The sequence below is a fragment of the Haliotis cracherodii genome, unplaced genomic scaffold (genome assembly GCF_022045235.1).
Source record: "Haliotis cracherodii isolate W230 unplaced genomic scaffold, xgHalCrac1.p SCAF_5, whole genome shotgun sequence".
Classification (NCBI taxonomy): domain Eukaryota; kingdom Metazoa; phylum Mollusca; class Gastropoda; order Lepetellida; family Haliotidae; genus Haliotis; species Haliotis cracherodii.
The window spans coordinates 37,125,935-37,143,139 of record NW_027266308.1 but is presented as its reverse complement, the minus strand read 5'-3'; the positions used below and the strand labels follow the sequence as shown (position 1 = coordinate 37,143,139).

General features: G+C 42.3%; 3 protein-coding genes across 3 annotated transcripts; all 3 read right to left on the bottom strand.

Annotated features, from left to right (window-relative positions):
- Window positions 1-376: 376 nt before the first annotated feature.
- Window positions 377-7,411, bottom strand: LOC139443389 (NPC intracellular cholesterol transporter 2-like). Its single transcript, XM_071224378.1, has 4 exons — window positions 7,198-7,411; window positions 2,768-2,872; window positions 1,834-2,009; window positions 377-1,556 (listed from the first exon to the last, which is right to left on the bottom strand). The coding sequence occupies exons 1-4, from the start codon at window positions 7,277-7,279 to the stop codon at window positions 1,383-1,385; spliced, it is 537 nt and encodes a 178-aa protein (XP_071080479.1). The 5' UTR covers window positions 7,280-7,411; the 3' UTR covers window positions 377-1,382.
- Window positions 7,412-9,026: 1,615 nt separating this feature from the next.
- LOC139444219 (NPC intracellular cholesterol transporter 2-like) lies at window positions 9,027-11,084 on the bottom strand. Its single transcript, XM_071225140.1, has 4 exons — window positions 10,949-11,084; window positions 9,933-10,043; window positions 9,464-9,630; window positions 9,027-9,116 (listed from the first exon to the last, which is right to left on the bottom strand). Exons 1-4 carry the CDS (start codon window positions 11,028-11,030, stop codon window positions 9,027-9,029), a joined length of 450 nt encoding a protein of 149 aa, XP_071081241.1. The 5' UTR covers window positions 11,031-11,084.
- A 2,665-nt stretch (window positions 11,085-13,749) lies between these two features.
- Window positions 13,750-15,454, bottom strand: LOC139444067 (NPC intracellular cholesterol transporter 2-like). Its single transcript, XM_071224972.1, has 4 exons — window positions 15,275-15,454; window positions 14,626-14,739; window positions 14,319-14,485; window positions 13,750-13,883 (listed from the first exon to the last, which is right to left on the bottom strand). The coding sequence occupies exons 1-4, from the start codon at window positions 15,354-15,356 to the stop codon at window positions 13,797-13,799; spliced, it is 450 nt and encodes a 149-aa protein (XP_071081073.1). The 5' UTR covers window positions 15,357-15,454; the 3' UTR covers window positions 13,750-13,796.
- Window positions 15,455-17,205: the final 1,751 nt, after the last annotated feature.

Below are 17,205 nucleotides of genomic sequence, written 5' to 3'. Positions count from 1 at the left end.
ACGAACCAAATGAAGAGTACATGTGACTGGACTAACTGATTGACCACCATTACATTACTTCCCCATGGATGTTCAAAATCTCCCTTCCGTGATTTGAATTGTGACCATGCTACACGCGTCTTATATTTGTGTGGAGCTCAGATAATTTAATTTGGGTTTCTTTCGTTTTTAATGTAACGGAAAGTTTTGCCTTTGACGGACGTTTCGTCCAGTCGCACCTACAACACACAATAAGGTTGGTTGGTTTGTTGTTGAACGCCGCACTCAGCAAAATTCAAGCTATATGACGCCGGTCTGTAAATACTCGAGTCTGGACCAGACAATCCAGTGATTAATATCATGAGCATCGGGATCGATGACATGCATCAACCAATTGGGATCGATGACATGCATCAACCAAGTCAGCGAGCCTGACCACCCGATGGATAGGTTCTCACACATGATTATACACATCCATTAAGAACATCACATACACAAAAAAATGCATTCCAAACTTGTCAGGTTAACACAAATACATCATGAAATGGAACCGAAAGCATCGATCTACAAAACCCATAACGCTGACACAATGTCCTTCTGATCTACTAACGCAGCATCTTCCCGAGGCAAGGAAGTTAACTGACGTGGAAACTAGACTTTTGCAGTCAGTTAACTCCCTTGCCTCGTAGAACATCACATACACAAACAAATACATTCCAAACTTGTCAGGTTAACACAAAAACATCATGAAATGGAACCGAGAGCTTCGATCTACAAAACCCATAACGCTGACACAATGTCCTTCTGAGCTACTAACGCAGCATCTTCCCGAGGCAAGGAAGTTAACTGACGTGGAAACTAGACTTTTGCAGTCAGTTAACTCCCTTGCCTCGTAGAACATCACATACACAAACAAATACATTCCAAACTTGTCAGGTTAACACAAAAACATCATGAAATGGAACCGAGAGCATCGATCTACAAAACCCATAACGCTGACACAATGTCCTTCTGAGCTACTATCGCAGCATTTTCCCGAGGCAAGGGAGTTAACTGACGTGGAAACTAGACTTTTGCAGTCAGTTAACTCCCTTGCCTCGTAGAACATCACATACACAAACAAATACATTCCAAACTTGTCAGGTTAACACAAAAACATCATGAAATGGAACCGAGAGCATCGATCTACAAAACCCATAACGCTGACACAATGTCCGTCTGAGCTACTAACGCAGCATCTTCCCGAGGCAAGGGAGTTAACTGACGTAGAAACTAGACCTTTACAGTCAGTTAACTCCCTTGCCTCGGGAAGATGCTCCCGTGTGAGGCTCCCGAGGACAGTGATGCTGCGTCGTCACCATGGTGATGCGGATGAACCAGGACTGTAGCTGCAGGTGGAATAGTCACTTAGTACTTCCGTCGTCACGACTGAACGTGTCAACCTCTTCCTCTGTGGGTGTGTCCCCGACGGACAGAGGGCCCGCCCTCTCAGCATCATCTATCTCCACGGGGAAGAGAACGCAGAATAGAGGGATCTTGTTGTCCCCAGAAAGTGACCATTTAACCACAAGCCGGATCTGGAACAATATGTGTCATACGTTGGGTAGCAATGCGTTCTATACCCGTCAAAAGGAGGGTAGTTATGCGTTCCTTATCCGTGGATAGGACCGTAATAATGAATTCTATACCCGGAAATAGAAGGGTAGTAATGCGCCCCCATAACCGTGGATAGAAGGGTAGTAAGGCGTTCTATTCCCGTGGATAGGAGTGTATATTTATTTTATGTATATATACGTTTTATATAACTGGGTATATAAAGGTATGAAAGATGATGTGAGGAGTATCCTCAGTTACCGTGGGGTATGACGGCAGCACTGCCAAGTTGTTGGTGTAGCAGTAGGTCTGGCCCTGGGAGACGGGGCACCCGATACCTGACTGGTTACAGCCGTCAGGGTTAGGCATGGGGAATTTAACTGGGATCCCTGCCACGATCCCGTCAATCTCGGCTGTCAAGTTATTGGACGACGCAGCTGAAAACGTTATTTTTTCAGGTTTACATAATTTAAAAATTGTGTTTGTCAAGCTGATACTGGTATGATGTATTCAAATATACATAGGCACACCACCGTTAGATGAGGCTTCTCACTTCATATAATAGAAATAACGAAGCGATGACTGAATAGTTAATAAATATTACGTCTCAAACAAAGTACCATCACTTATCGGTTGTTTCATGAGTGAATGAGTGAGGTTATACGCTGCTTTTAGCAATATTCCAGCAATATCACGGCGGGGGACACCAGAAATGGGCTTCACACATTGTACCCATGTCAGGAATCGAACCCAGGTCTTTGGTGTGAAGAGCAAACGCTGTAACCACTAGGCTACCTGACCCTCCACTTAATAAAGTAACTTCCATTGTTAAACAGTAAGATACACTGCCATATAACAGTATTCATTGCATTCCCTTTGATTGTTTTTCTGGATGAATCTGAATTTCTGATACAGACATCTACCCTGTCAATGTTTCTTCTGTACCAGATTCAGTTTTGAAAGCCTTCACAATCATGTGTCCATGTACAGCTTTGAATAACATCACATGTTCCTTGTTGCAGATAGCAGGTCTTCGGCGTGACGAGCGAACGCTTTAACCACTAGGCTACCCGACCGCCCCTTGTTTCATGAAAACATTACGCCACTTCTAGAATACAACGTAACTTAGTAACACCACCAAATACTAATAATATCTAATAGAAGAATAATGTTACAATTAAAGAAAATTACTCACGTGACGTGAAACAGATTTTGACCTTGGCATCGTCGCCCTTATGAAAGGCGCACGGTTGCACGGGACAAGGGGTGACGTCCATTGACGTCACAGTACCATTGGCATCTGGAATCAGAAACATGTGATACTGTAAACATGATGTGAAACTTAGATTTACATACATGGATCGTTATGTTATTATAGATCTTAACCAAATTTATTAATGAACAATATTGTAGTTCTATCCTATCCTATCCTATATTAAATGTCCTTGTGAATGTCTGTGAAACTGATTCTTACGTTGGAGTGGTTGCTTGTACTAATCTCATTAAATCAGATCATAGTTCTCTCTAGTAGGGCTGGGACGAGTCCACATTTACTGGGTACCCACCCCCCTATTACCCGACCCTACCCGGGTACCCACTGTAGGTCTCAGGAGATGTCTCAAAATGTCCGATTGGGAACATTTTTAGCATAGCCCTGGCAAAAACAATCTGGTCATTCATACACTGAAGTTGAATTAAGTTATATCTTTATTCAACCATATAAAAAATCAGAAGGAATGGGTGCATAGTCAGAAAGAAATGCAAACATTAGTGACATTAGTGCAAATATAGCATTCTAGATAATTTTTGTCACTAAACAATATATCAAGTGACTAACCCCGATACTGGGTAGTCCCATGGGTACCCGGGTCCTACTCAGTACCCACCCGACCTGGGTACCCGAGTTACCCGTCCCAGCCCTACAGGGTTCCACACATCTTACTGAGCCATTGAGTGTTATCATTCCCAGTGGGTATTCAGAGTTTTCCTTGGGTATTTAGATACATGTATTAAACAATCTGGTCATTCATACACTGAAGTTGAATTAAGTTATATCTTTATTCAACCATATGAAAAAACAGAAGGAATGGGTGCACAGTCAGAAAGAAATGTGAACATTAGTGACTTGTAGTGTAACCATAGAGTTCTAGATCATATTTGTCATTGAACAATATATCACGTGAGTAACCACGGGTCCGGGAAGTCCTGTGGGTACCCGGGTCCTACTCAGTACCCACCCGACCCGGGTACCCTAATTACTCATCCCAGCCCTACGCTCTACCTCAAAACAAAGATCTGAGGACGTCCCATTACGGGTCACGTAATTGGGATACGATGACCAACCATCAACCAAGTCAGCGAGCCTGGCCACCCGATCCCGTTAGTAATACGACAAGCATGGGTTGCTGAAGGGTAGTTCTAACACGGAGGTTCACGGGGTATTCCATTACAAATGAATAGACGATTATGAATAAAAAACATTCATTACCTAATATACTGAACCGCAAAAGAAACGTCACCATGGATAGATATATGAGAAACCTTATTTGTCCAAACACTGTAAACATCCTGTGAGACATATAAAAAAGATGAAACTTGGCAAAACTGATCATCAAGGTTGAAATTAAAGTGTCAAATGTTCTTAAAGTGAAACACAACACTAGTCTCTGAGAAAAATGGCATCACAAATCAGTATCTCGTGTGTCCACCATGTGCATCGATGACTGCCGTGCAACGTCGATACATGGAATGGATGAGGCGGTTGATGAAGGCCATAGGCACTTAAGCCCACACTCTGAGGAACGCCTGTCACAGTTCAGCTGCAGTTGTCGGCCTTGGTCGGCCGTCATTCAGCCGTCTTTGAATCTCGTCCCACAGGTGCTCAATGGGATTTAAATCGGGACTGAGGGCAGGCCACTGCATGGTTCTGATCCCATTCTGCTGGAGGAAGTCTCTTGTTGCTCTCGCAGTGTGGGCACGGGCGTTATCATGCTGAAACTCGTGGTTGCGGTGGCGTGTCCAAATGAGGTATGGCGTGTGGTCTCAAGACTTGATCAATGTACCGAACTGCTGTGACCGATTTTCTGGAAGACCACAGGGCCGACCCTGCATGACCAATTCCAAACCACAACATGTTGCTCGGATCACCCCACGAGTCTCTATCAACAACACAAGCATTCGAACAACGTTCCCCAAGGCTTCGCCAGTCTCTGTCTCTGTCTCTCTCTGCCATCTACTGTTGAGATACAGTAACGGCTCTCGTCTGAGAAGAGGACTCTTCTCAACTGCTGGTGGCGCCAATGATGGTGCTGTGTTGCCCACTGAAGACGGACCCGGCGATGACGTGGTGTCAGAATGAGTCCTCGGTGTGACCTGTGACAGTGGAGGTGTCTGCTCGTCAATCGTCGACGCACGGTGTCTGCACTGATGTGTCGCTGGTGTGTCCCCATGGTCTGTCGAGCAGTTTCCGCAGCATTTACAAAGCAATCTTGAAGATGCTGTCGCACAATCTGACGATCCTGTCGTCGGGTGGTGACCCTTGGTCTTCCACTACGTGGTCGTCATATGTAGTGTTGGTGGTCTGGTACCGTTGCTGGAGCCTGTATATGGTCCTTGCGTGGACTTGAAATGCATTGTCTACTTGCCGGGCGGTTTGTCCAGGGCTTGGTGTCGCTGATTTCTTGTCAATCTTGGCATGTGGTAGCAATTCAATAACGAATGAATGTTATCCAATCTGGGTGGATTTTTATAGGGCAAGAAATGGGGGAACGCATGTGCATTTCAATTTGCACATAACTCACGTGTAACGGGTTACCATGGCCGTTGCCGTGATGCGTTTGGGCGATCGGTTTTATTGTCACCTGCTTTGTTTTTTTATCATCAAATTAAGGTAATGTTAAATTTTAGAAACTTTGAGAAAAATTACCGAGATATTGAAATGACTACTTTTCATGCAATTTTACTTTGGGTGGGTTTCTTTTGCGGTTCAGTATACTAAATGCAGATATGACATAAATAGCTGGCACGCATTTGCGATCTACACAAACAATGTGATAATAATAAGTGATATCAGCTGCATCTACTTGGGGTCACAGGTCAGGTGCCCCTCGACTGTCCCATATCAGTTCACGGTGTACTGTAGTGTTAAGTACAGAAAGGTCGCAGTAGGAAAATATGGCTGTATTGCCCGCGTGAATATGACGCAATGTGTTCATTTTCTTCATGTTTTTTTCTACAATCACTAAATAAAGATAAGTACATTATTAGCTTTGATGTGACGCTCTGAATGGACCGACTTGTACATAGCGATTCTTGTGATTCGACTGTTGTAAAATCTGCTAAATCGTAGCTTTGTATAACTCCGTTGTTACTTTATGACATATTTTGTGGCCCGTTCCTCAAGGCGATAGTAGCGCCAATACCGCTGTAGTGAGTGAGAGTGAGTTTGGTTTTACGCCGCTTTTAGCAATATTCCAGCAATATCACGGCGGGGGACACCAGAAATGGGCTTCACACATTGTACCCATGTCGGGATTCGAACCCGGGTCTTCGGCGTGACGATCGAACGCTTTAACCACTAGGCTACCCGACCGCCCCTACTACTGCTATACTTGAGACTATGTTAAAGTATCAGATTATAGTCGACTTAGTGCTACGATCGCTTTGTGGAACGGGGTCCCGGTCTCTAATAATAATTACAGTTACCACAGTCAAAAGGTGCCAAAGTCATTATTGGACGTTTCAACCTTTAGTGTCATATTTTAAAAGCTTGGACATGGCTCTACGTCCTATAAATTTATAGTACTGTTCCGACTTTCAAGTTTATAGTTAACTAAAATTTTGAAAAAAGGGCCAAGGTACAATTCCATTAGGGCCAAAGTCAAAGGTATGGACAGAGTATATTATTTTCCATTGTATTCATTTACACAAAGTTATCATAATGTCTGAAATAAATTTACTTGTAGTGTTTGTGCATAGGATTGTGTATTTCTGTCACTTAGACACATTATAATAAGGCTAATCTGTACATGGTACACATACTGTTGTCATGATATTATTGACGAACCCCATAAAACCCTTTTCGGTAAAAAATAACACTGTTATTGAACATTATTATATGGTATTAAACATAAACATGCATAGTCCTACTTTGGCCTCTTTTAAGTTAGTAGATTTTGTTTTCTACCATACCAAAAAAACACACACAAAAAACAAAGCCAAATTTGGCATCATCATTTTCAAGCCTTTTATTGTTTCTTTTAGACATTTGATATTTGACTTATTTTCTGAGAATATGGACGGAAAGGACTTTTTACGTTTTCACTTTTTTCTCAGAACTACTCCTGGCTGACTTTGGAAACTTTTGACTCTAGTATCTACAATTGGTTTTTTAGCGACCTGCAGATGTCGAAAAGTAAAAGTGGATAAGTACTTAGCTACGATTTCGCATCGAGTAAAACTTTTGGGAGCTGCGACAGTTGAAGCGTTGAGATCGCTTTGTGCAAATACATTATGAGCTCTCATTATTCGCAAATGTGCCTTGGGCTAAGGTATCTTGTCACGCCCTGTTAAAATTACGCGTCCTTTCGCGTTAAAGGACGACAGTAGAAAATAACATGCTCTCACCGCAGTTCTTGAAATTGATGGGCTCCGCTTGGCCCATGAACATCAAAGTCGCAAAGACAGCGACGCAGGCGAGTACGTTCATGACGGTGTGTGTTTGCAGTTGGCCCAATCTTACAAGATCAGAAGTCCGGTATTCCACGGCGTCGGTGTTGATGACACTAAATCTTATCGTTCACGTCACGGTCATGAAGCTATTGACTCAGTACTGACTCGACATCACTGGCTATTTATCTCATCCTAGTTCCGCTGATAAACTCGATGTAGGCTAGTACGTAGATCGGTGGTGGCTCGTGTATTGGTCAACTGGTTTCAATGAGCTTCTGCACATGACAATGGATTTATCCACTGGTTATACGCGAATAACATTCTTATCTAACACCTTGTCTGTGTTGTTCGCTGACTTGGTTGATGCATGTCATCGTATACCAACTGCTTAGATCGATGCTCATGATGTCAATCACTGGATTGTCTCGAATAGACTCGATTATTTACAGACTGTCGTGAGTGCGGCGTTAAACAACAAACAAACTAGTAACACTTTGCGTTGTTGATTGGCCGTTGGGAGTGCTGTGAGGTGAGGGGAAAGATAAGTGCTCTCGTATAGCAGAATGTACCGCTAAGAGGAAATGCCAGAGGGTTCTTCCGAGTATCCGACCCAGGACAAACGCATGGCGCAAATTTTTGTGCTTGTGGTGTCTCCTAATCATGATCAAACTGAATGCTGGGCTATAATGTATATCTACAGATTGTGTGAGTTGGGCTATTTGGCGAATCGAACTCGGGCCATGGGCGTGACGAGCGAACGATTTATGCTCTAGGCTACCTCACCGTCCTCGTGTTTTGTTAGTGGATTTCAGTAAGTGGGTCCCGTTTCACAAAGCGATCGCAGCTAAGACTGTCGTAAGTGTGTGTTAAGTTACAACAGTCGTATTGCTATAATCGCTTCGCGAAACAAGGACCTGGTGTGTCGTCAGAGCCGACACAAAATTAGGATTCTGTGGTTACAGTGACCTACATGGTTGATTATGTGACATGCTGATGTCATGGCGTGTTGCTGTTGTTATCAAGACCTGGTACGGATTTGATAACTTCCAGACTGCCTCGATATATAATGATACATTAATCTGTTACGTAAATTCACAAAGTGATCTTGTGACATTTTCAAGAAGGCAGCGCGTGGTGATGGTATTATGTATGTAATATATACAGTGGTCATGCGATCCAAAGATAACACTCAAATGTGTGTCACAGTATGTTTACCAACCAGTATATTTCGTTCTTAATTTTACGATTGAACGCGAGTTAAGTCAAAAACAATATGATACTCTCTTTGTCTCCACTCTTGATTCTTTAGAGTAAAGATAGGTTGTCTTCTTTATCATTATCAAGCCGTCCGGCATAATGTTGTGACCATGTGACAATGATAGCTGCATTTCGTGATTTTACGTCAACAGTTCTGTAGGACTCGTTAAATCATTGGGGGCACGGGTGCCAAGTCGTCTAAAGCGCCGCGATTCCCTGAGCAGAGTTGCGTCCCTTGGGCATGCCAGAAATGATTGTGGGTTCGAATCCCGGTTCGCCCCGATTATGTTTCTAGGTTTGTCAGCACCATACCCGTGCTCGTGGGTTTCACCGAAGTGGTAAACGTCTGAGACTTGCATCACTTCGGGCTTTTCTCCCACATTAAGCTGACACGCCGCGATATAACTGGAATACCTTTAAAAGCGGCGTTAAACCAAACTCACTCACTCACTCACTCACTCACTCACGTTAAATCATTATAACACGTTTGCTTCGTATAGATTTGTATTAACTATAAATACACGTGGTCATCCCCACAAGACCTGTATAGGAACTGTGAAACAGATTATGCGTCTGTCGAGCTGATCAACCAGCTGAAACTTGGCCGTCACATTTATCTGAAACACATGGATTTGCTATGTGAAGGATTAAAAGATTACATATCACAATTAAGTTTTAAAGCAAAAACGAAGAGAACGGGAGAAGGGCACACGTATTAAGAGCTGCCTGTGTAGCAGGTATACCAATCAACCACCAGTATAGTTCCAGTTTAATCAAATCCACATCTGTTATCCTCATACGACGCAACTCTAAAAAAAACTACGGTAACCTATGTTGTTGCTGTAAGAATCAATGATTTGTATAAGGTCGATCTTTAAAATTAGATTTTATTATATGAACTGTTACTCGTTACATTTACTGGGTAAAGGGATCTCATTTTAATGATATTGTGTGTAGGTTGTACCTTAGGAAATGCTTCCGAAATGAAGAATGCGTTGTTGTAGACGGCCTGGCTTCCGCTCTGTAAAGGACACTTCATGTGCTCACACGCATCCAGCGGAACAGGATATGGGAACAAATTGTCGTCAACAATTCCCCATATGAAGGTTCTAGCTGAGGTAATCAGCCCATCTTCAACAGAGAATGTATGAAAGGTGTTCAATGACAGGTTAAACAGGGAGTTGTATATGTGTATTTAATAAATAGCTAGGAAAGTATGTTTCAAGGTTTCGATGACGAGTTGTACATTCGGGTAACCCTGCATGACAGCTTTAACAGAGAATGCATATGTGTGCTGTCAGATTACAATTGCTTTCGAGAAACAAGTGAAACAGGAAAGCGTTAGTATATTAAATCGGGAGTTCAGGTAAGTGTGTTTCTAGTCGAATGTTCAGATACCAAGTTGTTCGTTTGGGGAAGCCTACGTGACGTACCTGCGGTAAAGTTGACGGCGAGAGTGGCGTTGATGCCCCGTGGAATGCCACACCTGACGCTGCTCTTACAAGGAGTTATGTCTATGCGGTTGATTTCACCAACACTCGAGCCTGCAAGTGGAAAGTACGTCCAATATACTGATAATTCATACATGATATATACATGCCCTTTTGCCAGCTGTTATTAACTTTTACTAAATGTTGGGGAAAGGGCTTATACATCTCTGACGTTGTAAATACTCTATCAGTCGTTATAAGGGACGTAGGAATGCCGGTTAGTATCATCGAGGCAAGACCGTCAACTAGCCTTTTCAGCAAAATCTTGGTAGAAAGGTCCATATATATTAATCTTATATATTGCCTCGGAAAGATTGGTTAGTGTAGGTTCAAAACATCCTATACTGGTTGTAAGAGGCGAAGTAATAAATTGGGTGGTCCGGCTTAGTGACGTGGTTGTATAAGTGTCAGCGTGCTCCGATGGCGTGGATCGGTGCTCATAATATCAATCACTGGTTTGTATGATCCAGACTCGATTGTGTGCAGACTGCCGCCACTTACCTGTAATACTGCTAAGTGTGCCGTTAAACAACAAATAAACAAGGAAATGGTGGGTGCCAATCTGCATTAAACTAATCCGCTGCCCATTTGCACTGAACGTCTAAGTGTTGTAAATGCTGCCTTGTGTGAAACTGAGACATTATCTCTGTGCAATAAGGGTAATCAAACCTGTTATAGGCTGATATATATCGTTTTAATACCACTGAGTTGACTCAATAGGATAATATTGAATAACATTTGTAAAACCTATCAAAACACTTAAAATAAAGAAATATCCTTTACTTAGCATGTTAGCAAATCGTCTGCATTAAGCTTTTTTCAATATCAGTTTTAAATTTATGTTTTTATTGATTTCTTTTCATGCAATCTATGTCCACTTTATAGATAGGAGTCACGGTGCTCGTTCGTGACACTCACGTGGTGTTATTCTGAAAATGTAGAGTATTTACGTCACTAACCGCAGTCTTTGTACTCCGTCACGGAATCTCCCGAGCATGATCCCACAGTGAGAATCAGGATGGCCGCCAGATGCAGGAACATATTCAAGGGATGCGTCAAGTCCAACACAACTGCATCTGAACCACGAGGTTAATGTCGGTGTTCTAACTTAGCCATGGTATCTTATCGTCATGGTGACCTTCAAATTTGGACGTCTATGTGCTGACATTGTTTCAAATAAATGTCAAGGAGACAATGGTCCTGGTGCAAGTGATGTTGTACAACTGATGGATATTCGACATGTTGCATTTCACGTCGAGTTCGGAAAATGCAAAATATATATTTGGAAAAGATTAGCATTATCATAATAAAATTAGGCTGAGACGTATTTCTCTAAAAAGTAAAGATGTTTGTGTCTGTACCTATTCATAAATGTAACAATATGATTTAAAACCACATGCTATGCAAAGACATGTTGTGGGGTGGTTTCGATTAGGTCAGAGATGAAGAGACCATTGACCTGATACCAGTGACCTGATAGCAGATGACCGGAGATGATTGTGGGTGACGGACGATTGCCGGGAACTCTTTAACGTGTGAGTTACTCTTCTCGTTATATGTAGATGACACGTGACAGATCAGTATCGACGCATAAAGATCTTTCCGGTGAACGAGACGCGATCGAGACAGCCAACTAGACTTCCATTCAACAGCAGACCTTAACATAGCGTTAAACAGGGGCAATGTTCCACGATCCCACGCTACAACCTTCTTGCGAACATTACATAATAACATATTCATTGCGAATATTAATTCGGATTTTTTTTAATTTAAGTTCACTTTTTGGAAGTTCTTGCCGATGACAAAACTCTTTTAGATATCCTGCTGTAACGGACCAAAGAGCACCTTTATCAAGAGCCAACCTGTTTGAATTGTTTGTGTACTTTCATTTAATGTTTGCTTCAAAAAATACTAAGAATGCATATGTCCATAATAGATGTTAATGTACCTGGGAATTGAGGATGCAAATCAAATTCACAGAACGACATTTATTTTCTTATCAATCCTCTTTGAAACAATGTTAAACATGAAAAGAAGAATGCTTTTTGGAGCTAAAAGAACGTTGAAATAAATACAATTCCAAACTCTATTCAATCCTTAATGTAATTGTTTCTAATTAGGCAATCTATGACGTCATATTTATTTTATAAGACAGTTGGCAGCCCCCCGCGTGGTTTCTTCTCCCTGTATTGTTTTATTGTACGATAAACAACTCCATTCTCGTTGCTTACTTTTTAACTACATGCCATGACGATTATACTCACATCGGTGATGGTTATGTAACAGATATACTGCATGTATGATCAAATTAAAACATTTGTTTTCCATTTCCACGGTAATGAATGTACCAAACATTTACGGGGTGTGTTTATGTACATCTTAGTATTGTCATTGACAAGCGAACAATACTACTATGCCAACTCACACTGCAGTGGCTCAGCCGGGAACAACGGTTTCCTCTCCAACAACAAGGGCAGGTAGTTGATTTACAACCAGAACTACCTGCTTACACTTCCGGCATTACCCTTCCTTCATGTCGGAGTCCCAGGAGTGTTCTCTGTTCCATTCTGTTCACAAGCCCTGACAGTTTTGTGGGTCTTAATTACTTACCCCAGAATATATAGTTTATACAACCACCCACACCCACACCCACACCCACACACACCACCCCAGCCGCCCCACACTCACACACACCCATCCCCACATACATACACCCACGCCACACGCACACCCCACACACCCCAACCCCAACCCCTCAAGCTGTGCCTCAAATGTGCCGTAAATGCGATGTTTAAACATTTTTTGTCAAGTTTTACTGACTTTGAAAAGTTTAAATGTATCTTGCGAAGTGTAAGTATGATAATCTTGTTATGGTTAACTGGATTTGGAACTTTAAATGTATCTTGCAAAGATTAAACACATCTTGTCATATATGAAGAATTACTTATTTACAGACCGCCGTCATATAACTGGAATACTGCAGAGTACGGCGTTAAATTGTTCAACAAACACATAATAACAAAAGTGCAACGAGAAACTGAGACAGATGTGCACAGCGAAGTATTTCAAGTACTTGCTACGACTGCCGATAAGCTTGAATCTGTGTTTATATTGATCATATCATGGTTCATTTAGCTGTATACTTCAGAGTGCAACATATAGACATGTTAGACTGACTTGTACTTTGATGGGCATACAGTAATATATTTCTGATGTAATGTATGTTGTATTGCGTTGTTTCATAGCTGACGTTTGCAAAAAACAAAAATGTAAAGATTCGACAGATAGAAGTTCTGACGCAGTTTCGGCATGACAAAATGTTGTAGTTTTTAAATTAATGTTCAAATAGTATTGGGTGAAACGGCTGGAACATTCCTGATTGACGTAGAACAATATTCACTCATTCTCAGTCAATTCTCGTACATGTGATATGTGGGAGTCAGAACATGCACGGAATGGGTAATATATTTATTATGATATATAATGTAATGTATTCATTTAAAGCTGGAAGGATATGAATTTTTGAAAATGATATCACAATTCCATTATGTGATAGTAATAGTAATTGAGCTTCGTAAATCAATGATACGCTCACTCCTGTAACACTTTCCTTCTAAACATACTTTTCAAGTTGGAGTAATGATGTAGTGGTGAAAACCCTGTCGAGTAAGTTTCATTGTGATAATATATTGTGACCATGTGATAATGATAGGTCATATCGTCAACAATGCTGTTAAATCATTAAATTTCGTTTGCTTCTTATAATTTTTATTAACTATAAATATATGATATGGCCACCCGGTGACATCACCACGCGAGCAGTACGGGAACAGTGAAGCAGATAATTCGTCTGTCGAGTTGATCAACCAGCTCGAACTTGGCCGTCGCATTTATCTGAAACGTCAATACAGGGATTTGATATGTGCAGGATTAAAAAGTAATCTATTACAATTTAGAGATTACATATTACCATTAAAAGATCACACATCACAATAAAGAGATTACATATTACCATTAAGAGATTACACATCACCATCAAGCGATTGGTGAGTAAGTAAGTTGGGTTTAACGCCGCTTTTAACAGTATTCCAGTAATATCACGGCGTGTCGGCTAAATGTGGGAGGAAAGCCCGAAGTGATGCAGGTCTCAGACGTTTACCACTTCGGTGAAACCCACGAGCACGGATATGGTGCTGACAAACCTAGAACCGGGGCGAACCGGGATTCGAACCCACAATCAAAGATGTCTATCGTGCCTAAGGGACGCAACCCTGCACAGCGAATCGCGGCGCCTTAGACGACTGGGCCACCCGTGTGTTTTGGTCGTACCGGTGGTAACACTGCAGATAAGAAGAATACGTTGTTGTAGACGGCCTGGCTTCCGCTCTGTAAAGGACACTTCATGTGCTCACACGCATCCAGCGGAACCGGAAATGGGTACATATTGTCGTCAACAATTCCCCATATGAAGGTTTTAGCTGAGGTAATCAGCCCATCTTCAACAGAGAATGTATGAAAGGTGTTCAATGACAGGTTAAACAGGGAGTTGTATATGTGTATTTAATAAATAGCTAGGAAAGTATGTTTCAAGGTTTCGATGACGAGTTGTACATTCGGGTAACCCTGCATGACGTACTTGCGGTGAAGTTGACGGCGAGAGTGGCGTTGGTGCCCCGGGGAATTCTACACCGGGAGGAGGGGTGGTCACAAGGAGTAATGTCAATGTTGTTGATTTCACCAACACTCGAGCCTGCAAGAGGAAAATACGTGCCATTTGTAGAATAAGGGTAATCACATAGATAATGGACCCGTGAAGATCCGGGGTAGAATAGATCTTCAGCAACCCATGCTTGCCTTTAAAGGCGACTAACGGGATCGGGTCGCCAGGCTCGCTGACTTGGTTGATGCATGTCATCGATCCCAATTGCGTGGATCAACTCGATTATTTTCAGACCGCCGTCATATAGCTTGAATATTGCTGAGTGCGGCGTTAAACAACAAACCAACCAACCAAAAAACATAGATAATGCTATAGATTTATATGCATCGTTAGATTTGAGTTGACTAAAACGGATATGTTCAATTTTCCTACGTAAAACTATAGGATTGCCTACCGCATAGTTTACTCACTTCATGATAAAACGTCAACATAGTATATGTTCAAAACATGTATGTTTTTTTCCAAATTACGATTTTTGCGAACCCTATGTCCACTGTCTAGATAGGAGTCACGGTGCTCGTTCGTGACTCCCACGTGGTGTTATTCCGACCATTACGTCACTTACCACAGTCTTCGAAGTCCGTCACGGAATTTCCCGAGCATGACCCCACAGTGAGAATCAGGATGGCGGCCAGATGCAGGAACATGTTCAAGGGTTGAGTCAGGTCCAACACTTCACCTGAACCACGAGGTTATGTCAGTATACAAACTTGGTCAGCGCACTAGCCATGGTCTCTTATCTTCTTATCGACCTTCACATTTTGACGTATATGTGGTCACATTATTTCTTATATATACTCTTCAAAAATAGTAGGGGATCGTGAAATATGCCGGGATCGGGTGGTCAGGCTCGCTGACTTGGTTGATGCATGTTATAGTATGCCAATTGCGTGCATCGATGATCATCGTGTCAATCACTGGATTGTCTGGTCCAGCCTCGATTATTTACAGACCGCCGTCATATATCTGTAATATTGCTGAGTGCAGCGTTAAACAAATAAACAAACAAACAAACATGAAATATTCATTTTGACAAACGTCCTCTGGAAGAGCGTTTATGTCTGTAAAACCAAAACACGTTTATGTCTGTAGAACCAAAACACATTCTACATTTTGCTAGAGCACTTGCCGCACACAGTAGCGATACACACGTGGCTCGATGTCTTTCGTGATTTTGACACTTTCAAGAAAGGTCGATTAATCTCTGTGTAACATTATTTCTGTCAATGTCATTGATTCTGCTTGGCGTTGTGATTTACTTGATTTCATTTATTGTTTCAGTATGAACTAGCGATTCGACGTCTGCAACGCGCGGTGCTTGTATGGGCTGTTGTCACTCTGGAACCCGACAGAAGCCAGCGGGCAGGGCTAATACGTCCTCTGTTTCACTGTCCGTGATTTGCAGATTATGGAACAGGTATGAACAAACCCAAAATGTAGATGAACGACCCCGTTCAGGGCGTCCCAGGTCAACGAGAAGAGTACAGGATGGATTGATCCGAAACCAGCCTCTACGAAATCGACCTCAAACGGCAAATGAAACTGCTTCAAATTTCTTCAAGCTTCTGGAGTACGAGTTACGGGTCCGACGATTGGAAATCGTCTACATTTAGATCATCTCCATTCTCAAAGGCCACGTGTTGAGCCACTCCTTACAAATCGTCATGTTGCCAACAGACGTCAATGGTGTACACAACGTCGAAACTGGGGTACCGGGCACTGGTCACATGTCATGTTTTCAGATGAGACCCGATTCAATTTGCACTTCCTTGATAGTCATGGTTGTATTTGGCGACGTCGAAATGAACGTCAACCCAACATTAACCTGAGACCGTGTGACAGATATGGCGCTTGATCGGTCATGGCGTGGGATGGCATCACTGTGACTGAGCGAGCCCCACACAATATTGTGCAAAGAAGGGTCACTGGACAGTACTATCGGGACAACATACTAACACCCTTAAATTTTGCATGCAAGCCGTGTGTGTTGACGTTTATATTTCTCGCTTTCAGGACGACAACGCCCGTGCTCACCGTGCATGAATCGTCATTGCTCACAGCAGCACAACATCCATAGAAATGCCATGGCCAGCAATGAACCCAGACCTTTTCCCCATTTAACACGTGATAGGGATCATGGGCCATGATAGGGAGACGTGTGCCTCAACGTCATATGCCTCCGACCACGCTGGTTGAACTTCGCCAGGCGCTGCATGGTGAGTGGGACAGACTCAAATCGCCGTTGAGAGACTCATACGCAGTATGCCTCGTCGCGTGAATGAATAGTTGACAAATCGTGACGGTATTAAGCACTACTGATCCTAAAACGTCAACTTTGAAATTCCCCATCTTACCCCTATCGTCCTTCAAGATCGGTGGCAGTCATAACATTTACTGTCATACTTCACTACCGATTGTAACGTGTTCCTCATTCGTCCATTATTATCTTCTTTTACTATAAACTAATATTTCTTACAATTAGGACGGGCGGCGGCG

What these genes read in the sequence shown, in the direction of transcription:
- LOC139443389 (XM_071224378.1), bottom strand. Translation starts at nt 7,279, where the DNA reads ATGAACGTACTCGCCTGCGTCGCTGTCTTTGCGACTTTGATGTTCATG. An exon ending in CAAAATCTGTTTCACGTCAC is followed by an intron (nt 2,010 to 2,767) that starts GTGAGTAATTTT and finishes TAACGTTTTCAG; the next exon opens with CTGCGTCGTCCAATAACTTG. An exon ending in TGCTGCCGTCATACCCCACG is followed by an intron (nt 1,557 to 1,833) that starts GTAACTGAGGAT and finishes ATATTGTTCCAG; the next exon opens with ATCCGGCTTGTGGTTAAATG.
- LOC139444219 (XM_071225140.1), bottom strand. Translation starts at nt 11,030, where the DNA reads ATGTTCCTGCATCTGGCGGCCATCCTGATTCTCACTGTGGGATCATGC. An exon ending in GACGGAGTACAAAGACTGCG is followed by an intron (nt 10,044 to 10,948) that starts GTTAGTGACGTA and finishes TTCCACTTGCAG; the next exon opens with GCTCGAGTGTTGGTGAAATC. An exon ending in CGCCGTCAACTTTACCGCAG is followed by an intron (nt 9,631 to 9,932) that starts GTACGTCACGTA and finishes TCTCTGTTGAAG; the next exon opens with ATGGGCTGATTACCTCAGCT.
- LOC139444067 (XM_071224972.1), bottom strand. Translation starts at nt 15,356, where the DNA reads ATGTTCCTGCATCTGGCCGCCATCCTGATTCTCACTGTGGGGTCATGC. An exon ending in CGCCGTCAACTTCACCGCAA is followed by an intron (nt 14,486 to 14,625) that starts GTACGTCATGCA and finishes TCTCTGTTGAAG; the next exon opens with ATGGGCTGATTACCTCAGCT. An exon ending in TATCTGCAGTGTTACCACCG is followed by an intron (nt 13,884 to 14,318) that starts GTACGACCAAAA and finishes TTGACGTTTCAG; the next exon opens with ATAAATGCGACGGCCAAGTT.